We start from the raw sequence: 24,051 nt of genomic DNA, 5'->3' as shown, positions 1-24,051 counted from the left end.
TACTTCACTCAAATAGATTAAAAAAAAAAAAAAAAGAATAGCACTTTCTGCTTCTGAAGTTTTGAGCTCTACAATCACGAGTATTTCTTCAGCTCCAGGACAATTGGACTTTATATAACTGACATTCCAGTGATTCTTTTCAAAGCCCTCTTTATGTCTTTATTTCTGAGACTGTAGATGAAGGGGTTCAGCATGGGTGTGACCACTGTGTACATCACTGAGGCGATTGCACTTGAGTGTGAGCTGTAGGTACCTGTGGAGCTAAGGTACACTCCTAAGATAGTACAATAAAATAAGGAAACAATTGAGAGATGAGATGCACAGGTAGAAAATGCTTTATACTTTCCATGGGCTGATGACATTCCTCGTATGGAGGAAACTATCTTAGAGTATGAGTAAAGAATACCAGTGAGGGAAGCACCACCCAACATCCCAGCTGCAAAATACATCACCATGTCATTTAGAAATGTGTCAGAACAGGCAAGTCGAACCACTTGATTAATTTCACAGAAAAAATGGGGGATTTCCACGTCTGTACAGAAGGACAGCCACAACATCATTAAGCTTTGGCTTAAGGAATTCAGGGCACTCATCACCCAGGACACCAGCACCAGCAGTCCACAAAGCCGGGAATTCATGATGACCATGTAGTGGAGAGGCTGACAGATGGCCATGAAGCGATCATAGGCCATCACAGTCAGGAGGAAGTTTTCCAGTGCAGCAAAGAATAGGAAGAAGTATATCTGGGTGATGCAGCCTTCATAAGTTATAACTTTGCTCTGTGTCTGTATATTATTCAGCATCTTTGGGATGGTGGTGGAGATGAAACAGATGTCTACAAAGGACAGGTTGGAGAGGAAGAAGTACATGGGAGTGTGGAGATGGGGATCTAAGCTGACAGCCAGGATGATGAGCAGGTTTCCGAACACAGTGGTCAGGTATGTGGAGAGGAAAAGCCCATATATGAGAGGCTGCAGTTCTGGTTCATTTGAAAATCCCAGAAGAAGAAATTCTGAAATTTGTGTATCATTTACTGGTTCCATGTGGTGGAGATGGCTACCAGGAAAAAAAAAATTAACATGACTAAGTTTCTCAAAAATTGCGATTGGAAACCTAATTGAATTCTACAATATATACTTTGCATTAGAAGTCAGTATCCATAATTTGGTATGGAACTTTCCCCTTCAAGGCATGCTCTTGTGCCTTCTTATTGTGCATCCAGCCTTTTGTCCAGGTGGTCAGGTATTCTACACTTTTAATAAGAAGTTACTGTGACACATTTGAGGAATGTCAGTTGAGGTCTGACCAATATCTACGCAAAAAGTACAACTAGTCTCTACAGTTCTTCAATAATGGAGAAAAAAAATATAATGAAAAAAATCCTAGAAATTTTCAGATGGTGACAGATGAAATAAACAAAAAGAAATCAGATATAACAGAATAGTTAAAGGTATATTATTTTTTACTCAGTCATTGAGTTAGACTGGAAAGTATTTGATTGGAGACCTCATGGAAAAGAGGGTGGGAGACATGAGGTTATCTGGTTGAAGCGTGTACTGGTCAGAGTGAAAAGCCAGGGCAAAGGACCTGAAAAGCTGTTGTTTCAGAAAATCAAGGTTAAAAAGTAAGCCACTGTGTCCAGGGGGATGTGCAAGATGGAGAGTGATGCTAGTGTCAGAGAATTTGGAACGAGGTGTCCTTCTGCTACAGCTGAGACTTTAAGACACAGGGAACTTAGTTCACCATATTTTTACCTGCATTTTATTAATTTTGTTTCCAAGAGATCCAGTGATTAGAAATGAATCCCTTCCTCATCATTGTATTTTCTTTTTTTATAATTTATTTTTATATATTGGTTTATATTATAAGGACCTCATACCAAAGATCCTTATACAGGGACTCGGGCTTCCCAAGTGGCACCAGTGGTAAAGAATCCATCTGTCAATGGAGGAGACATAAGAGGCACGGGTTCAATCCCTGGATCAGGAAGATCCCCTGGAGAAGGGAATGGCAACCCACGCCAATATTCTTACCTGGAGAATCCCATGGACAGAGGAGCCTGGCAGGCTACAGCTCATAGGGTTGCAAAGAGTAGGACACGACTGAAGCAGCTTAGTACACACATATGCATACATGGGCTCAGGTATCCCTTTTCTGCCTTGGGAACTGTTCATGTTCAACAACATGCACACTTGGACACTCACTCACGCACACACACACACACACACACACACACACACCTACTGGAGTGATGCTACTACTACTACTCTCAGCTGCAATAATTAGGAAAACAATGACACAGTGCAAACTGTCAATGTTTTGTCAATGTCAATGATTATCTTTCCTGCAAAACTGCAGCAACAGTACCTAAATTCCAGTTGCTAAGTCTCCCATGGACCTGTGAACATGGGTGGGCCTCCTTTTTAACGTGACCATTTTATGTCCAGTATTCAAAGAAAAAAATAAAATATCACTTTAAAAAAACTGAGAGGGGGAGAAAAGGACATGCAAGGGGAAAAAGTTCTAATAAACTTAGGTAATCTGTAGAGTTTGTGGTGAGTATAAAGCTTCCTTAGTTTTGGTGACATTCCAGCCCCTGTTCTATCCCCATGTTACCCAGAATAGCAAAGCAGCAAAAAGCATTTTATCTAAAAAAGAAAGAAGAGATGTATTTATGTTATCAAATATCTGACAGATTTCCCATCAGGAAAATGAGCAAAGCAAATAAACCCACAATTCACAAAGTGAAATAAAGTTCAACAAAAGTGGAGGATTTAAAGAATGATTTGGTAAAAGAATTCCTAAATGATATCAGCTGTAAAACTTTTGTAGTTTGAAAATCTAGATTTACATTTTGGATCTGCACATATTTGCTGTTTGAACATGGAGAGCCACTGGACCCTTCTAAATGTTAATATTATTACTCAAATTATTGGGATAGCTGTACTCACAATAAGATATTTGACAGACTTAGTCCATATATGCAAAACATCTAGAATAGTTCCTTCCTGGTAGTAAATGAGTGACTTACATCACCTCTGGTGATGAGATTCAGCTAATTTTTCTCTTTTTCCTCTCAAATGTTTCCATTGCTTTCCTACATCTTAGTCCCCAATCCCCAGCCTTATTTCAGTTTCCAGTCATCTTTCCTATCTATCACAGGCTGGTACAGGACCCTCTATCCAATATTCACATTAAGCTAAAGAAGTCTTTCTATATTACAAAGCTGACTGTCCAACTCCCTGACTTAACTCTCCCCAGTTACTCACTAATAAGGAAAGGACCCCAAATTCCATAACTTCAACCCCCAGCCTTGACTCTCCCTGAATGAACCACCAGCTTTTCACTCATGCTGCCCTTACTCACCTTCATCTCATAAATATTGAACTTGAGCCACAGATTCACCAGATGCCACAGGCTTGAGTCTCAGAGCATATATGCACCTGTTCTCTCTGCTTGGTCTATATGGAATTTTTTCACTTATATCCGTATTGAAAACTCCATCTCCTGTTTTAGAGATGGAGTTTTGGACATCTCCTACATGAACTTTAAAATTATTCCCACAGAAAAAGGACAGTTTATCTAGTGATAATTTAGATAAAAGGCTTATCATTGTGTGATTTTTATTAATTCAATATTTTCATCTAGACTGTGAGTGCCTTGAGGCATGTATCAATATCATAAATACTTGTCAACTCCCCAAACTTAGTTTAGTTGGGAAAAATAGCTGAATAAATAAATTATATATTGCATAAAGCACTGGGACGACCCAGAGGGATGGTATGGGGAAGGAAGAGGGAGGGGGGTTCAGGATGGGGAACACATGTATACCTGTGGCAGATTCATGTTGATACATGGCAAAAGCAGTACAATATTGTAAAGTAATTAACCTCCAATTAAAATAAATAAATTTATAAAAAAAGAATATGTTCTCTCAGAAACTGCAGATGATTAGGGAAGAAAAAGAAGCAGGTAAATGCTAATGTATGTATGGGAGGCATGCTGGAGGAATGTTTTCCATATTCTTAGATTCAGATTTATTAGAGTATCAGACTATAGTTTGTAAAAATAAAATAGGATATAACAAATTAAACACAGAAGAATAGAGTGCATTGTATTAATACATGTAAGGAGTTTATTCTTTTTGTCCAGCTGTTCTTGTGTGTGCATGTGCATACACATGGGTGCATGTGTGCTAAATCACTTCAGTTGTGTTTGACTCTTTGGGACCCTATGGACTGTAGCCCCCCAGGCTCCTCTGTGCGTGGAATTCTCCAGGCAAGAATACTGGAGTGAGTTGCCATGCCCTCCTCCAGGGGATCTTTCCGACTCAGGGATCAAACACGTATCTCTTCTGTCTCCCGCACTGGCAGGCAGGTTCTTTACCACTAGTGCCACCTGGGAAGCCCCATGCACAGGTGTATTCCTTGGTTGCCTGTACACACAAGCTGGATCACATGTAAAAGGTGTGTTTTACTCCGGGACACATTCTGAAAAGCTTCTCATCCACTGCAGGTAATGCAAGAATACTTACAAGAGAGGCTAGTCCTTAAAAGGGTGAGAAGCAATATGAATAGAGCTCAAGGGAAGAGTTTGGTTGCAGAGAGAACAGGCAGCACCGTGGGTGCGGAAGTCAGACTCCAGGGACCACAGGCTGACTGCACTTTTATTCCTCCACTCGCCTCATTATGGCATTCACATTAGAACCTTGACTGAATTTTTATTTTGTACTTATTCCTGTGTATTTGACTACACATATTTTCACACATTTCAAAGAATGAGGTAATAAGATAGTGGATGAGGATGTCTCGTCTCTCAGTTTTCTTATGTGGTATCATTGTCATTCTTGGACTTTGAGTTTAGATCTCTTTTTGCTAAAACCATTGGTCACATTTCACTTCTGTTTCTGATTCTTGTCCCAAACGCAAAGAGCTCCCCACAATATACTCTATAAAATCCTACCCATGCCACAAAACTTACTTACTCCTTTCTCATTTGATTTATACCTAAGGACATTTTTGTCGTACATGCATTTTTTACTATACTCTTCTGTCTCTATGTAAATATGAGATCCAAAGCAGAGCTGTCACCTGCTTTGTTCACCCTAATGGTTTAATAATGGTGTGCATTTATACAGAAACAAATATTTTAGAAAATTAAATTTTCAAAATAAAAAGAACACCAAGGGAAACAAAACCAGATTAAATATATTGGATTCAAAACAAAGATATTAAGCAAAATAGAATGATATAATAAAATGAACTTCTGAAAGAAAAATATAAAGTAGTAATAGTCACATTAACACAAGTTTTAAATATAATAATATGGGTAAAAAATTAAAAGAGAATAGAAAATGCAATTTAAAAAATAGTGCAGGAAGTTGTATCTAAAATTTTAATTTCAACCTACACAAACATAATTGGATTAAAATATGCTTTTGAAAAACATATAAGCAATCTTTAATTGTATGCAAAAGCACATATTCCACAAGAAGGCAGCAAATAATTGCTCTTTTTAAAATAGACTACTCACAAAAGGCAAAAGGTGGCAGAAACGAAAAACACGTGAGATTATATGGTAATGCGTATAACAGGTGGTTTATTACTTCTATGGACGCATAGAAGGACTGCAAGAAAATCAAACCAGTCAATCATAAATGAAATCAGTCCTGAATATTCATTGGAAGGACTGATGCTGAAGCTGAAGCTCCAATACTTTGGCCACCTGATGCAAAGAGCTGACTCATTGGAAAAGAACCTGATGCTGGGAAAGATTGAAGGCAAGAGGAGAAGGGGACAACAGAGGATGAGATGGTTAGATAGCATCATTGACTCGATGGACATGAGTTTGAGCAAGCTCTGGGAGTTGGTGATGGACAGGGAAGCCTCACATGCTGCAGTCCATGGGATCACAAAGAGTTGGACATGACTGAGTGACTAAACTGAACTGAACTGATGGATGCATAAGAACTTTTGATGTTTAAAAAATCAATACTGTAAAGTTAAAAAATAAAATTAAAAAATTTAAAAAAATCAATGGGAGAGAGTATAAAATATGACCAATTGATAGATTTTAACATCCCAAACTTATAAGCTCTCATGCAACCCAACAACAGATATATTACATTTACATACATGATTTAAATTACAAAGAGTAAAAGTTTTTTTGAAAGAATTTGTAAATCTTTGTTTAAAGAAATGCAGTTAAAAGACCAAGAATAAACAGAGAATGGGGAAGTGGCTGGAGCTTAGAGCAGTTTGGGGTGAAATGGTACCTGAGACACCTACATGTGAGGGAAAGAGTGGGGAGAGAGAAGTTGCAGGTATCTATTTCAGCATAGAAGGCTTGTCAAGGTATTTAAAATACATCTAATTCTCCCCCTCATCCACATGTTGAAGTGTAATTCCAGGCCTTTTTTTTCAGAGCTGGAGGCGAAATATACTATAAAAGAAATGATACAGAAAAAAACCTGGAAAGAATGAAACAATCTGAATCCAGTGCATAAAGCAAAAAATATGCATAAACAGTTTGTGATAAAACAAGTGGCTAATAAACCCCCAAATATATCCAGTATCCCAGGTAATAAACAGTTGCAAAGATAAGCTCTTTACCATCTGTCTGTTTGCATATTAAATTTAACTTTTTTTCAAGTGCATGCTCAATGTAAGAGAAAATTTTGTGAAATGTTTATCAAAAATTGTAGTTTCCAGGTAATAGCTATGCTGTTGATTTGAATCTTTGTGATTCCACGGACTGCAGTACACCAGCCTTCCCTGACTTTCACTATCACCCAGAATTTGCTCAAATTCATATGCCATCTTAAAAAATTTTTAAATTAAAACAATGTTATTATTTCACTGCGAATTCCTCTTTATATAATAGTTTATTTTCCTACTCTAAATCTCCCTAGAAATGTTCAAATTTTACTGAGACCATTGTGCTTCCAACTTCTTCTTGAATTTCATCCAAGTATATTTTCATTCTTATCACTTAATTATAACTAATAATCTTGTACTGTTAAATCTGATAGGTGATTTTCTTTGAATATATTAAATAAATTGATTATAAGTCAGTTAATCAACCATGCATGTAAACAAGGAGATCTGTTGGCTCTGAGCCAGGTATTTGGGTTTCTAAGTGACTGCAGGTAAATGTTCTTGGATTTCATTCTCTGTGGCTTTCTCCTGAAGTGTCTACTAGGCTCTAAGACTCACTTGGATGAAAAGGTTGAGATGGAGGTCTCTGGGTAGAAGTCCAAAACTTCCCCAGGTGGTTGATGGTGGAGAATGAAGCTCTGTTCCCAGATAAGAAAGAAGTAAGAAGCGAAGTATGGGTCCCTGAGCCAGACTCAGGAATCCAAATGCACAAACCATGACTTCTCCAGCTCAAAGTGGAACATGCTTAGACCTAGCAGCGGTGGAGATATTTACAGCTCTGCATATCCACTGTATTTTCTCATTAGCACATTTTCCACTGTTACTCCAACCCCAAGCACATTTTCCCCATGGGAACTTATCTGGACAGAATGGAAATTTTCTGGGCTGATTTGTTCCCAAGAGACCAGTTAGATGTCAAGGGTATCCAATGCTTATTCCTACTCCATGAACTCTTCTGGATTCCAAAGTTATAACGCTGAACCTTTTTATAGTCTTGAGGCAAAGATTTCTCCAAAGCTAAGTCTGATTGTCCCATTTGTTCTTTAAAAAAGTCCATCCAATGAGGACTATACAATCAGAACTCTCATTCTAAATTTTCAGAATTGTTGTTCAGAGGGGTTAGATAGATCATGTAGATACAGAAATCAATGAGGGGTAAGACTAAAATATCTTACACTAAAATCTGTATACTAAATACCTTACACTAAAACCTGTAATATATTGATGAGAAAAATTCAATAAGACAAATAGATGAAAAAATATTAGGTGTCCATGGCTTGGAAGACTTAATATTATTGAAATGCTGATGCTACCCAAAGCATTCTATAGATTCATGCACCCTCTATCAAAACTTCCAAAACTTTATTCATAATAAAGCTCAATAAATTGAGTTCCTTAAATTGTGTAGATGAGTTGAATTCAAATAAAAGGAAATTCCTAAAAATAAATGGACAAGTTCTCCTTACAAAATCTGGTTAAAACATAGCAATTTCTGGCTCCATTTATTTAAATCCTGCAATCATGGGTAGTTCTTCAGTCCCAGAACAGATAACAATTTTATAACTGCCTTCCTAATGATTCTTTCCAGAGCCCTCTTTATGTCTTTGTTCCGCAGACTATAGATGAAGGGGTTCAGCATGGGTGTGACCACAGTATACATCACTGAGGCGACTACACTTGAATGTGAGCTGTGGGTAGCAGCAGAGCTAAGATACACTCCTAAACACGTACAATAAAATAAAGAGACAACTGAGAGGTGAGATGCACAGGTGGAAAATGCCTTATACTCCCCCTGAGCTGATGAGATTCTTTGTATTGAAGAAACTATCTTGGAATATGAATAAAGAATCCCAGTGAAGGAACCACCACCCAATATTGCAGCTGCAAAATACATTACTATCTCATTAAGAAACATGTCAGAACAGGCAAGTTGAATCAACTGATTAATTTCACAGAAAAAGTGGGGGATTTCCATGTATGTACAGAAGGACAATCTCAACACCATTGCACTTTGTAACAAGGAATTCAGGGCACTCATCATCCAGGACACCAGAACCAGCAGACCACAGAGCTGGGGGTTCATGATGACCATGTAGTGCAGGGGGTGACAGATGGCTACAAATCGGTCATAGGCCATCACGGTCAGGAGAAACATGTCCAATACTGCAAAGAGTACGAAAAAATACATCTGGGTGATACAGCCTTCATAGGTTATAACTTTGCTCTGTGTCCTTATGTTCTGCAGCATCTTTGGGATGGTTGTGGAGGTGAAACAGATGTCTACAAAGGACAGGTTGGAGAGGAAGAAGTACATGGGGGTGTGGAGGTAGGAGTCTGAGCTGACAGCCAGGATAATGAGCAGATTTCCAAACACAGTGATCAGGTACATGAAGAGGAACAGACCAAATATGAGGGGCTGCAGTTCTGGTTCCTCTGAAAATCCCAGAAGAAGAAATTCCAAAATTTTTGTCTCATTCCCTGGTTCCATGTGGTGAATGTGACTATCAAGAAACAAAAATAACATGACTAGTTTTCTCAGAAATTAGTATTGTAAACATAGTTGAAATTCTACAATTCATATTTTACATTTAATATTAATATCTGTAATTTTCATATGAAAAATTTCCCTCAAGTGATCCCATGTGCAGTCTCTGAATACTTCATCCCACATTCAGTCTTCTCCCCATAAAATAATTTATTCTAAACTTTGAAGAGAAATTATGTCATATATTTGAGAGTATATATTGAAGACTGACTAACTTCTGGATAAAGAGTATACAGTGCTAATATACAATAGTTCATACAGTTCAATGATGGAGGAAGAATAGAAACAAATAAGAAATTATAAAAATTATCAGATAATGACAGTGCTGTAAAGCTAAAAAAATCAGGTATGAAAAAGAGACTTAAAGGGTGTGTTAATTTTTTGTGATAAAGATAAACTTTCTTGGTCCTGGAAACCATTCAATCCTGGATACCCAGAAGAGTAAAGAAGCAAAATGCGTTTTACCAAAAAGAAAGGAATGGTATATTTATATGATCAATGTAGAACATCCTACTAGAAAAATTGACAAAAGGAATAAATTAAAAATTCACAAAGGAAAGTATTGAAACTACAACAAAAATGGAAGATTTTAAAAGTTATCTGTTAAAAATATTTTTCTAAATAAGATCAAGCACAAAACTTTTATAATTTGAAGCTCTTTCTAAGTGATATCAAATGGAAACCTTTTGTAATTTGAAACTCTGGTTTTGAGTTTTGGTTCTACACATATTTGCTGTTTGATTTTGGAAAGTCACTGGAAATATTCTAAATGTTAATATCCTCACCCAAACAATAGGAATAGCAGTATCTATCCTCTTGGAGTAGCTGACAGATTTAGTGGTGGTGGTTTAGTTGCTAAGTCACAGAAGCCTGGCAGATTTAATCAGTACACATAAAAAGCTTTGCATAGTTCCTTCCTGATGGTGGGCTTCTCTGGTGGCTCAGTGGTAAAGAATTAGCCTGCCAATGCAGGAGCCACAGGAGATGCAGATTTGATCTCTGGGTAGGGAAGATTCCCCTGGAGAAGAAAATGTCAACCCATTTTAGTATTCTTGCTGAAATAATCCCATGGATGGAGGAGACTGGTGAGCTATAGTCCATGGGGTCTCAAAGAGTCAGACACTACTGAGCAGGCACATGCACTAAACTACAACTACTTCCTGTTAGTAAGTGGTTACCTCTGGCAATGAGATTTGACTGGTTGTTGTTGTTGTTGTTGTTGTTGTTGTTGTTTTCCTTCTTCCTCTCAAATGTCTCCATTGCTTTCCTATTGAGGTTCCTAATACCACCTGTCTTTCACAGGCTGGTACCCCTGCAGCCAGTATTTACACTGACCCATAGAAACCTTTCTATATTACAATGCAGACTGCCCAACTTCCCGACTTAATCATCTCTCAGTGTCTCCCCACTGGAGGATGAACCCCAAATCCCATAATTTCAAACTCTAGGCTTGACTCTTATTATCTGAATCACCAAGTTCATCTCCTTGTGATACCCTCACCCACATCAATTTCATAAATATTGATCTTCAGTCACAGCACCACTGGATATCACAGGCTCAAGACTCAGAGTCTATGTGCATCTGTTTCCCTCTGCTTGGAGAGTCAACTGCTGGTCTATTTGGAACTTTTTATTCACCACTATCTTCAAAATGTCATCTTCTTTATTAGACTGCTTATGTAATCTCATTAATGAATCATTTAAAAATATTCCCACATATAAAGAAGTGTTTCTCTTGCAATAATTTGTAATTTTTGTTTAATTATATACCTACTATCCTCTCTAGACTGTGAGTGCCTTGAGGCATTTATTATTATCATGCATACTCCTCAACACCCCAGACTTAGTTTACTTAGGAACAGTAGCTGAGTAAATATACATTACATAAAGGAATAAAAGAATATGTTCTCACAGAAGTTGCTGATGATGAAAGAAGAAAAAAAAGCCAAGAAATACTAACGTAGGTATGGAAACATGCTGGAGAATATTTTCCATATTCTGAGATCCAGGCCTATTAAAGGGTCAGACTATGTGATTCATAAGAATAAAATAGAATAGAATAAGTAAAACACAAAAGAAAATATCATAGTGCATTATACATAATAACGGTTTTTTGTTTCTCTTTGTTCAGATGTCCTGGAGAAGGAAATGGCAACCCACTCCAGTATTCTTGCCTGGAAAATTCTATGGACGGAGGAGCCTGGCAGGCTACAGTCCATGGAGTTGCAAAGAGTCAGACATGACTGAGCAACTAACACACTTGTTCAGATGTGTTTGTGTCTGTATGTGTGTGCATATATGCATATGTATCTATTTCTTGCTTGCCTGTGCACACATGCTAGATCACATGTTAAAAGCATGTAGACAGCTTGGACACTTCAAAGAAGTTTCTTATTCACTGAGATAAATGCAAAGATAGGGAAAGCAATCTTGTTGAGGGAAAGCAATACAAGTAAAGAGCTCAACAGAAGAGGCAGGTTACAGAGAGAACAGGCAGCAGCATGGTCACTGAAGTGATCTCAGACTCAAGGGATACCACACTGACCACACTTCTTTTCCTCTTTTTACAAAATCACAGAATCCACATGAAGCCCCTGATTGAATGTTTATTTCATATTTGTTCCTGTGTATTTGACTACATATATTTCTATATGGTTCAGTGGGCTTCTCTGGTAGCTCAGCTGGTAAAGAATCTGCCTGTAATGCGGGAGACCCTGGTCTGATTCCTGAGTCAGGAACAGCCCCTTGAGAAGGGATCAGCTACCCACTCCAGTATTCTTGGGCTTCCCTCATGGCTCAGATGGTAAAGAATCCACCTGCAATGTGGGAGACCTAGGTTCGATCCCTGGGTTGGGAAGATCCCATGGAGGAGGGCATGGCCACCCACTCCAGTATTCTTGCCTGGAGAGTCCCATGGACAGAGGAGGCTGGTAGGCCACAGTGCATGGGGTCGCAAAGAATCAAACATGACTAAGCAACTAAGCACATGTGGTTCAATAGTGGATGAAGCTGACTCTTCTGTTAATTTTCTTATGTGTCATTTTCTTTATTATTTTGGGGCTTTGTTTTTATTCTCTTTTTTTGGAAAAACCCATTGGTCACACTCTACTTCTTTTTTTATACTTCACTTCTTTTACTTACTTAAATTTTTAAAAAATTATAAGGGAGTGTAGTTGATTTATAATGCTGTACTAGTTTCAGGCATACAACAAAATGATTAAGTCACACAGATATATATATCCATTCTTTTTCAGGTTCTATTTCACTTTCGGATTCTTGTCCCAGAGGAGGAAGCCGCCTCAGAGGGTGATTTATAAAATCCTATAATGCCACAAAATCTACCCTTTCTTTCATTTGGTTTATGCCTATGGGCATTCTGTAATACACACATTTATTTTATTGTAATCTTCTTTCTCCATGGAAAAAAAAAAAAAGGAGATCCAAAAAGCATGGACCTCACCTGCTTTCCTTGCTCTTGTGGCTTCATAAAGGAGTGCATTTATATAAAATGGGTTTTTAGAAAATGGAATTTATGAAATAAATAGAATAGCATGCTAAGTATAGTGGATACAAAACAACTAAACAAAATTGAATAAGACAGTAAGATGAATTTTTGAAAGAAATAATATATAAAATAACAATAGTCAAATTTACACAAGTGAAATGAAATGAGCAAAAACCTAAAAAGAAAGAATAAGCATTATAATTTAAAAAATCATTACAGTAAGCAGTATGCAAAAATATAAATTCAATCTAAATACATATGTGAGTGAAAGTTGCTCAGTCGTGTCTGACTCTTGGCGACCCCATGTACTGTAGCCTGTCAGGCTTCTCTGTCCATGGAATTCTAGAGGCAAAAATACTGGCACTCTGGGCAGCCATCCCCTTCTCCAGGGGATCTTCCTAACCTAGAGATCAAACACAGGTCTTCCACATTGCAGGCACATTCTTAACCATCTGAGCCATCAGGGGAGCCCTAAATACATTTAAATGGATTCAAACATGTGTATGAAAAAGAAATAAGCAATAAATTAGTTGAGTGCAAAAGCATGTGTTCCACAAAAGGGCAACAAGTTATTGCCATTTTAAAAACAGATCTACTCATAAAATTCATAAGGTAGCCCTAAGTAAAAACATGTGGATAAGATGGCAATTCACATAAATGACAGTTTATTATTACTAAGAAGGCAGAAGAATTTCTATGCTTGAAAATCAGTGGAAGGGAGGCCAATATATGACCAACTGATAGTTTTGACCACTTCCAGTTTATGCACTCTCATACAACCCAACAAATGCAGTATACACACATACAAGAATTAAATGGTGCATAGCAAACTTCCTTTCAAAATGATAACCCTTTGTTTGAAAGAATGCAATAAAAACAAGAATAAAGAGAGACTCATATAGGGAATCTGGAGTAGGAGAAGCGGTTGCAGTTTAGAGCAACCATGAAATGGAGCCACGGAAATGGTGCCTGACACACTTGTGTTGGAAGGGGAAGAATAGGGACAGAGAAGCTGCCTGTATCTCTAGTTTTAGCAACAAGACTTGTCAAGGTATCTAAAATACATTTCATGCCCCCTTTCTTCCACCTGTTGCAGTGGGTTTCCTAGCCTTTTCTTAGCCAGAGGTGAAAGAAATTACAAAAGAAGGGGTGTAGAAAAAAAAAAAGAATAGAACACTCAGAAGCCAGTATGTGAAACAATTTGCATGGACAGTTTACAGTAGAGAAAGTAAATAGCTAATAAGTCCCCAAATATATTCAGCCCATAGGTAGTGAACTAATTGCAAAGTTAACCCCTTTACCATATGCCTGTTTGTATGGTAAATGCAATTTTTAAACAAGTGAACACTCAAATCTGAGTGTTCAAAGACTCTGTGACATGTGTGTCTCAAGAACTGTATTTCCAGGTAGTTACTACAGCCATTGATCCGGATCTTCCTTATGAATGCTCCAATATATTACATCTTAAAAATTAAAAAGTAAATAAAATGTCACTTCACTACAAATCACTTCTAACCAAATAGTTTATTTCCTACTCCCATCAACTGCAAAAGTCCTTTGAAACATTCAAATTTTATTGATCACTATGCCTCCCATTTCTTCTTGAGTCTCTTCCAACTAGATTTGCATTCATATTACTTAATTATCAACTGTAATTCTTGTATTTCTCAATTCATAGGTACTTTCCTTTTAAGTTGTTAAATACGTTTGTTATAAGTTAATCAAACAAACAAGCAAACATGGAGATCTCTTGGCTCTGGGTCAGTTGCTTAGGTTTTCAGGTGACCCTAGATAAATAGTGTTGAGTTTCATTCTCTGTGACTTTCTCCTTCAGTGGTTATTTCTTGCTTGGACTCACCTGAGTGGGAAGTCTGAGATGAAGGTCTCTGTGTGAAAGTCCAAATGCTTCCCTGAATGGTTGATGATGTTGATTGAAGTTCTGTCTTTAAACAAGAGATGATTAGGAAGCATTGAAGCAAAACCAGACTTGGGAATCTAAATGAAAAACCATGCCTTCTCCAGCTCAAGATAGAATTGCTCAGACATTGCAGCAGAGGAGATATTTATAGTTCCTTATGTTTTCTGTATCTTCTCATTATTTTCAGCACATTTTCCATTGTTACTCCAACCCTTGAATACATTATTTCCTCAGGGAAACTTGTCTGGACAGAATGGAAATTTTCCATGCTGATTTGCTATTCCCAGGTGAACAGGTTAGAAGTCAGGTGTATCTGATTCTTATTGTTACTCCATGAAGTCTCCTCTCTCCCAGAGGTCTGACATTGAAACTTTTTACAACACTCAAAGTTTTCTTCCATGTCTAAGTCTGAGGAACCTGTCTTGACTAGGTCACTTGGCCCTCTGAAGCACTGGCTTGTGATGGGAACACAACTCCTGATATCTCCAGAAAATTACTGCTTCTCCTTTGATAAGTGAGAGAAGTGTGTATCTTTGTTATAAAACCATCGGTAAAATAATCCTAGGCTTCATAATGCCTTTAACACATCAATAAGATTTACATGCTTTAAATGCATATGAAAAGTTGATATTTAGTCCTTTATTTATAAACCATTTGATAATTATAAGATATCCACTTAGATCTTTTAATACACCATAGGCTGAGCTTAGAGTCTTACATATTATTTCATTTATCTTTTGCAATAATCCATCTTATGAGGATTGTACAATAATGAGCCTCCTAAATTTGCAGTGATTGCAATTTGGATAATTGGCCTAAAACTTACGAACTGAGTAAGGTGTGTGTTTTGATTAGAACATGAGATATTTCTAGTTCTCTCATTCCAGGCTAAGGCTTCTCAATCAGAGATAATTTCATCTTCTGAAGACACTTGGCAATATCTGGAGAAATTGTTGACTGTCATATCAGGGGAAGTGCTACTCACTGACAGTGGGTTCAGGCCAGGGATACAGTTTAACAGTCTGAAAAGTAAAAACTGACCCCACCCTAGAGAATTATCCAGCATAATGTCTACAGTAGCGAAGTTCAGAAACACTATTCTGAGCAAGCACTTCTTCCAACATAGATGTGAACACGAATCACTAGGGTATCTTGTTTAAATGAAGATTCAAAATTGGCAGGACTTTTAAAGTGTTACACTCAATATGTCAGTAAATTTGGAAAACTCAGCAGTGGCCACAGGACTGGAAAATGTCAGTTTTCATTACAATCTCAAAGAAGGGCAATACCAAATTCTAACTACCATACTGCTGCTGCTGCTGCTGCTAAGTCACTTCAGTCATGTCTGACTCTGTGCGACCCCATAGACAGCAGCCCACCAGGCTCCACCATCCCTGGGATTCTCCAGGCAAGAACACAGGAATGGGTTGCCATTTCCTTCTCCAATGCATGAAAGTGAAAAGTGAAAGTGAAGTCGCTCAGTGACCCCATGGACTGCAGCCCACCAGGCTCCTCCGTCCATGGGATTTTCCAGGCAAGAGTACTGGAGTGGTGTGTCATTGCCTTCTACAGTTGTGTTCATTTCATATGCTAGTAAGATTATGCTCAAAATCATTCAAGCTAGGATTCAGCAGTTCATGACCTGAGAATTTCCAAATGTGCAAGCTGGGTTTCAAAGAAGTAGAGGAACCAGAGATCAAACTGTCAACATTCTTTGGATCATGGAGAAAGCAAGAGAGTTCTAGAAAAAATCTAATCCTGGTTCATTGACTACGATGAAACCCTTGACTGTGTGGATAGCAAGAACCTGTGGAAAATTCTTAAAGGGATGGGATCACCTTACCTGTCTCCTGAGAAACCTGAATGTGGGTCAAGAAGCAACAGAACTGGATATGGAACAACTGACTGGTGCAAAATTGGAAAAAGAGTATGAAAAGGCTGTAGAATGTCACCTTGCTTATTTAACTTCTATGCAGAATATATCATGTGAAATGCAGGGCTGGATGGAGCACAATCTGCAATCAAGATTGTTGGAAGAAATATCAACAACCTCAGATATGCAGATGATATCACTTTAATGGAAGAAATTTAAGAGAAACTAAAAAGCCTCTTGAGGGTGAAAGAGGAGAGTGAAAAAGCTGGCTTGAAATTCAATATTTAAAAAACTAAGATCATGGCATCCAGTCCCATCACTTCATGGCAAATAAAAGGGAAAAAGTGGAAGCAGTGGTGGATTTTATTTTCTTGGGTTCCAAAATCATTGTGGATGGTGACTTCAGCCATAAAATTAAAAGATGGTTGCTCTTTGGAAGGAAAGCTATGTGAAACCTGGACATATTAAACCTAAGCATATTAAAAAGCATAGACATCACTTTGCCAGCAAGGGTCCATGTAGTCAAAGCTATTGTCTTTCCAGTAGTCATGTATGGATATGAGAGTTGGACCATAAAGAAACCTGAGCACCAAAGAATTGATACTTTCAAGTTTTGGTGTTGGAGAAGACTCTTGAGAGTCCTTTGGACTACAAGGAGATCAAACCAGTTGATCCTAAAGAAAATCAACCCTGAATATTCATTGGAAGGACTGTTGCTGAAGCTCCACTACTTTAGCCCCTTAATGCGAAGGGCCAACTCATTGCAGAAGACCCTGATGATGGGAAAGGTTGAAGGCAACTGGAGAAGGGGGCAGCAGAGGATGGGATGGCTAGATAGCATCATTAACTCAATGGACATGAATTTGAGCAAACTCCCATAGATAGTGGAGGACAGAGGAGTCTGGCATGCTACAGTCCATGAGGTTGCAAAGAGTAGGACATGACTTAGCAATTGAAAAACAACAACAGGGCTGCCCAGAGATCCTACATTTGTAATAAATTCCCAGATGTTGTTGATGTTGTAAGTCTTACCCTGTGGACCACACTCGGAATGTCAGCACTGTGGTCCAGAGTGAGGTGTAGGTCTTTTAGTTCTTCTCTATTAAGGATCTTCCTTTCCACCTTGGTCTGATGTAAGGTGGTCAAATGTTGAACTCAGTCATTCTACTAGTGCATATACAATTTAACATGTGCCTCTTGTGTATTTCACTCTTGGTACGAAGTAATAATTTTGACCTGTGCATCCTTTTGTAAACGTGGGTAGATTTCACCTAAGCAGTTATTGTCTAAGTTGATAATATTTTAGATATCACAGGAAATTACTTGGCACAGACAGATGCTCAATTAATTGCAGCTATTATGACTATGTCTGAGTTCAGAATTGACTAAAATCATTGGGACTCCAGAGAATCTCTTAAAATAAGAAGGGAGTCCAGGAATACTCTGGTCGTGGATTGAATTGTGATTATAAAGGCATATCTCCTCCCAGAATTTCACACAGGGAGGAGAGTGTTTGAGAGCCCACCATTCTGTGCCTTGTTCTACACAGGGACATAAACACTGACCCCCTCATGCTGGCTTCATATTATCTCAGGAAGAATTTTTAGACTCTCTCAAGCTATTTTACTGTTTCTATGGTCTACTCAGAATATGTGCAAAGCTTCCATTTATTGGTGAATCATCGTATTTCTCCCACTCTTTTTATTTTCCTTTGTTGCAAGTCTGTAGCATAAAATTCATAAGCAATTGATGTCAGTAGTAGTATGAAATACTTGTGTTTGCTTCTGCCTTGAGTAGAATTTTTATTTTTCAAAATTACTGCATTACTCCCTTATTCTCTTAAAAGGAATGTACCTCCCATCCATTACTTTGTGCCTTGAAGGTACAATTGGGAGGAGTACATGTCCCCACTTGTGAATTTTGACATGACATGCTCAGAGCCTAAGGAGAAGCTGTAAGAGGCTTTGGAAGAGGCCACCCTTTCTATTACTATTACTGTTCCCCTCTATCATAAGAATGGGCATTTTCCACCTAGGAGCTGGTCCACTGGTATGGCTCCCAGACATACAGGTAGCCTAGCACAATATGACCAGAGACATAGACACTTTGCAACATGCATTTAATATAATAATAGGTAAACAATTGTTATTCTAAGCCACCATGTTTAGGGATTGCTTGTTGCTGCAGCAAAATTGACTACTATACTACTTTGCATACATACTAAGTTGCTTCAGTCATGTCTGACTTTTTGCAACCCTAAGAATCATAGTCCACCAAGTTCCTCTGTCCATGGGATCCTACAGACAAGAATACTAGAGTGAGTTGCCAAGCTCTCCTCTAAGGGATCTTCCTGTTCCAGGATTGAACCCGCATCTCTTGTGTCTGCTGAATTTGTAGGTGGGTTCTTTACCTCTAGTGCCACCTGGGAAGCCCCATGCCCCTTTCAGTTAAGTTCAGTTCAGTCGCTCAGTCGTGTCCGACTCTTTGCAACCCCATGAATCACAGCACGCCAGGCCTCCTTGTCCATCACCAACTCCCGGAGTTCACTCAGACTCACATCCATCAAGTCAGTGATGCGACCCAGCCATCTCATCCTCTGTCGTCCCCTTCTCCTCCTGCCCCCAATCCCTCCAAGCATCAGAGTCTTTCCCAATGAATCAACTCTTCACCTGAGGTGGCCAAAGTATTGGAGTTTCAGCTATAGCATCATTCCTTCCAAAGAAATCCCAGGGCTGATCTCCTTGGAATGGACTGGTTGGATCTCCTTGCAATCCAAGGGACTCTCAAGAGTCTTCTCCAACACCACAGTTCAAAAGCATCAATTCTTCGGCACTCAGCTTTCTTCACAGTCCAACTCTCACATCCATACATGACCACTGGAAAAACCATAGCCTTGACTAGATGGATCTTTTTTGGCAAAGTAATGTCTCTGCTTTTCAATATGCTATCTAGGTTGGTCATAAATTTTCTTCTACAGAGTAAGCATCTTTTAATTTCATGGCTGCAGTCACCATCTGCAGTGATTTTGGAGCCCCCCAAAATACAGTCTGACACTGTTTCCACTGTTTCCCCGTCTATTTCCCATGAAGTTATGGGGCATGATGTTTAATGATAATTAATATTTATCTACCAACTAAATGGATGCTACAGGGTACAGACCTTTTCAAGTATGTATTCTCATGTGATGTGCACATGGGAATAAAATCTCTAAAAGAAAAACCAGAACCTGAAACATTTCAAATATTTAAAAATTTAATCCTAAGTACTTTCATCCAGTCCCCACTAGTTTAATTACTGATTTATGGAATGATAATAAAATAATTACATGAATACCTTATTTTCTGAACTCAAATTATTCTCAGTTTCCTTCCCAAACTCAGGAATCAAATAGAGTTATATACCAAAGTGCTACTTTTACTATTTGAGGAGGGAACTGGCAACTCACTCCAGTATTCTTGCCTTGAGAATCCTATGGACAGAGGAGCTGTGGGGTCGCAAAGAGTTGGACACAACTGAGTGACTAATCCATGCATCCTTGCACTATTACACCTTTTATTAAATATTAAAGAAATATTCATTCTTTCCCCTCTCTCCCTCTCTCTGTGTCTCTCCAAACAACATTAGAGAGAGTTGTAAAATTCAGTTCCTGTCTAGATTGTGGAAATCTGGAAAGCACTTCACTTTAACAGGAAAAGGGCAGATAAACTACTAAATTGTATCTTTTCTTGAACCTATTTAAGAGTGGCAATCTCAAAGCAACCATTTATTCTGAAATCTAAGGTGAATCAGGTACATCCAATAAGAGGGACTTAAGGAAGTGTTTTCTTGGGGGACTATCATGGGAGAAAGGTCATGTCAACATTCATCAGGCAAGGTTTCAGGTAAAATCTTGCTGTTGCTCAGGTGCTAAGTCATGTCTGACTCTTTGTGACCCCATGAACTGCAGCATGCCAAGCTTCCCTGTCCTTCACTATCTCTGTGAGTTTGCTCAAAAACTCATGTCCCTGGAGTCAGTGATGCCATTTAACCATCTCATCCTCTGTCACCCCCTTCTCCTCCTGCCCTCACTCTTTCAGCATCAGGGTCTTGTCCAGGAAGTCAGTTTTTCTCATTAGGTGGCCAAAGGATTGGTGCTTCAGCTTCAGCATCAGTTCTTTCAATGAATATTGAGGGTTGATTTCCTTCAGGATTGACTGGTTTGATCTTCTTGCTCCCCAAGGGACTCTCAAAAGTCTCCAGTACCACAAGTCAAAAACTTCAATTCTTTAGTGCTCAGCCTCCTTTATGGTCCTAATCTCACATCTGTACATTACTACTGTAAATACTATAGCTTTGTTGGCAAAGTGATGTTTCTGCTTTTTAATATGCTATCTAAGCTTTCCTTCCAAGAAGCAAGTGTCTTTTAATTTCATGGCTGCAGTGACCATCCAGGGTGATTTTTGAGCCCAAGAAAATAAGTAAAAATCTTAGAGACTATTTAAAGATCAAGTGTGGATTGACTACCATGAGAATGTAAAATTCCAGGAAAGGTTATAGTATTTCATTGCAATTATCAGGTAACTATGCAGATGGTGAGAGAATGTTTCATTTTCCACTTAAAGCCCTTGGATACAGAGAACAAGATATGGTAGTTGAAAACTGAGCTTTGAAATGTCAGAAATGATAGGAATTGACAAAAATAAATAAATAAAAGCAAACTAGAAAATGTAAAAAAAAAAAAAAGGATGATATGGGTGGGACATACACAACATTTAATATAGTTACTAATATCAATGCATAGATATTTATGTATTTTTTCTCTACAGATATCCACTTCCTGCACCATTTTGTCAAAACATTATTTTCTTCATTGTTTTAATGCTTTTGTCAAAAATCAATTGAGCAAATATGTCTATCCATGACTCTGTTCCACTCCTCCATAAGTTTTTGTGCGCATGTGTGCTAAATCCCTTCAGTCATCTCTGACTCTTTCCGACCCCATGAACTGTAGCCTGCCAGGCTCCTTGTCCATGGAGATTCTCCAGGCAAGAATACTGAAGTGGGTTGCCATGGCCTCTTCCAGAGGATCTTCCAGACTCAGGTTTTGAACCCTCGTCTCATGTGATCTGCATAGGCAGGTGGGTTCTTTACCACTAGTGCCACCTGGGAAGCCCCAAATCACAGTGTCTTCATTATTATATTTTTACAGCACCTGCTAATGTGAAACCTTCAAAATAATTTTTTTTGCCTTTGGCAGTTCTTTGCACTTTCCATACAAATATCAGAAATAATTGGCAATTACTACATGAAAAAAAATTTGTAAAAATATTAGTTGAATTTCCATCTGTAGCACAGATTAGGTAGAACTGACATCATAACAAAACTGAATCTTCCAATTCTTTAACCCAGTGTAGCAAGGAGAATTGTGAGACAGCTTCAAGATCCCTGTTTCTGCTTTATGCACTCTAGATACATCTCCCCTTGAATGTGGATAAGTGAATTTAACACTCAATATTAAGATATACTTTATGGAAAAAAATGAAAGTATTTTCCAGATTTAATAAAGTCTCAATTCAGTTTTCTTTGTGTTAATCAAGAGTGAGGTTACCCTGGTTTGGCCTGATGCAATCAAGGTAGCCCTTAAAAGAGACTGGGCCCTTCCTAAAATAAAACTTTGGGAGCAGAGGAATGATTCTGCAGCTGGCTTTTAAGTAGTGAACTGCTGTCTTGTGAAATGGCTAAAAGTCAGGGCAGGTGTACTCAGTTGTTCAGTCATGGCTGACTCTTTGTGATGAATTGTGGCCTACCAGGCTCCTTTTTCCATGGAATTCTCCTGGCTACCCACTGGAGTAGGTTGCCATCAGTTCAGGGGTCTGTACAAAATTCCATAAACTGGTAGTCTACCAACAACACATATTTATTTTTTTATAGTTCTGGAAATGTAAGATCAGGTGCAGGCATGATCAAAGTCCAAAGAAGGCTGTCTTCTGGATTGTAAATTAAAAATTTTCCTGTATCCTCATATGATGGAAAAGGACTAAACTTGCCTTCTAAACACCAAGGACTTTGCCAGGTGGCATTAGTGGTAAAGAACCCGCCTCCAATGCAGGAGATGTAAGAGACCCATTTGGATCCCTGGGTCAGGAAGATCCTCTGGAAGAGGGCATGGCAACCCATTCCAGTATTCTTATCTGGTGAATCCCATGGACAGAGAAGCCTGGCAGGCTACATGGTCTGTAGGGTCACAAAGAGTCAGACACAACTGAAGGGACTTAACATGCACACTAAATGCCAAATTAAGATAAAAGAAAGATACCAAATAGACAACCTAAATTTCTACATCAATGAACTACAAAAAGAACAGCAAACTAGGCCCAAAGTCAACAGAAGGAAGGAAATAAGTATTGGAGTAGAGAGAAATAAGACACAGGCTATAAAGACAATTTAAAATTTAATGAAACTAAGAGGTGGTTTTTGAGAAGACAAACAATGTTGGTGATCTTTTGGCTACACTAAGAAAAAAAGAGGAATGACTAAGAAGATTTTACATGAAAGAGGAGACATAACTGCTGATACCACACAAAGACAAAGAATCATGAGACCATCATAAACAATTACATATTGACAAGTTAAGTAACTGAGAAGTAGTGAATAAATACCTAGAAACACTCAAGTTACTAAGACTGATTCATGAAGAAACAGAATATCTAAACAGACCAATGACTAGAAAGGTGCTTGAATCAGTATTAAAGAAAAGCCCCATGTAAGATGGCTTCACTGTTGAATTATACCAATCCTTCTCAAAATCTAAAGTGTTGATAAGGAGGTAGCACTTTCTAAGTCATTTGGCAAAGTCAACATTACTCTGACATCTAAACCAAATAAAAACACTACAAGTAAAGAAAATTACAGAACAATATTCCTGAGAAACATAGATGCAAAGTATTCCCTCCCCGGAAAATGCCTGTTTAAAAAAAAATTCCATAGCACATGATAAATATTATACACTGAATTCAAATGAGATTTTCCCTTGAGATTCAAGGATGTCTCAATATATATAAATCCACAAATGTAATACTCCAATTAACAGAATGAAGAATAAAAAATATAATCACTAAAGACTGAGAAAAAATTTTTGACAAAATTAAACATCCTTTATGATGATGTGTGCATGCTCAGTAGCTTCAGTTATGCCCGAATCTTTGCGACCCTAGGCACTGTAACCTTCCAGGCATCTCAGTCTGTGGGATTTTCCAGACAAGAATACTGAGTGGCTTGCCATACCCTCCTAGGGGATCTTCCCAACCCAGGGATCAAAGATGCATATCCTGTGTCTCCTGCATTGCAGGCAGATTCTTAATGCTGAGCTACCAAGGAAGCCCTATTATGGTAATAGCCTTCAACAAAATGGGTTTAGAATAAATGTACCTCTAAGGTTTTTGATAATAAAGGCATTATATGACAACCTCACAAGTAATAGCAAACTCAAATATGAAAAGTGAAAGCTTTCCTCCTAAGTTGAAAGATAAAAATGCCCATTTTTGCTAGTTCTATACAACCTAAAACATTTCTGCA

The 24,051-nt window shown here is 38.2% G+C and overlaps 2 protein-coding genes across 2 annotated transcripts; both read right to left on the bottom strand.

Moving 5' to 3' along the window:
• Nucleotides 1-110: 110 nt before the first annotated feature.
• On the bottom strand, nt 111-1,098 carry LOC133251835 (olfactory receptor 7A17-like). Its single transcript, XM_061424611.1, has one exon. It carries the CDS (start codon nt 1,041-1,043, stop codon nt 111-113), a length of 933 nt encoding a protein of 310 aa, XP_061280595.1. The 5' UTR covers nt 1,044-1,098.
• Nucleotides 1,099-8,089: 6,991 nt separating this feature from the next.
• On the bottom strand, nt 8,090-9,536 carry LOC133250506 (olfactory receptor 7A10-like). The gene has a single exon (XM_061421828.1). It carries the CDS (start codon nt 9,178-9,180, stop codon nt 8,176-8,178), a length of 1,005 nt encoding a protein of 334 aa, XP_061277812.1. The 5' UTR covers nt 9,181-9,536; the 3' UTR covers nt 8,090-8,175.
• Between the last annotated feature and the right edge of the window lie 14,515 nt (nt 9,537-24,051).

The sequence above is a fragment of the Bos javanicus genome, chromosome 7 (genome assembly GCF_032452875.1).
Source record: "Bos javanicus breed banteng chromosome 7, ARS-OSU_banteng_1.0, whole genome shotgun sequence".
Taxonomy (NCBI): domain Eukaryota; kingdom Metazoa; phylum Chordata; class Mammalia; order Artiodactyla; family Bovidae; genus Bos; species Bos javanicus.
Note: the sequence above shows the minus strand (reverse complement) of the source record. Positions and strands in the feature narration are given on the sequence as shown.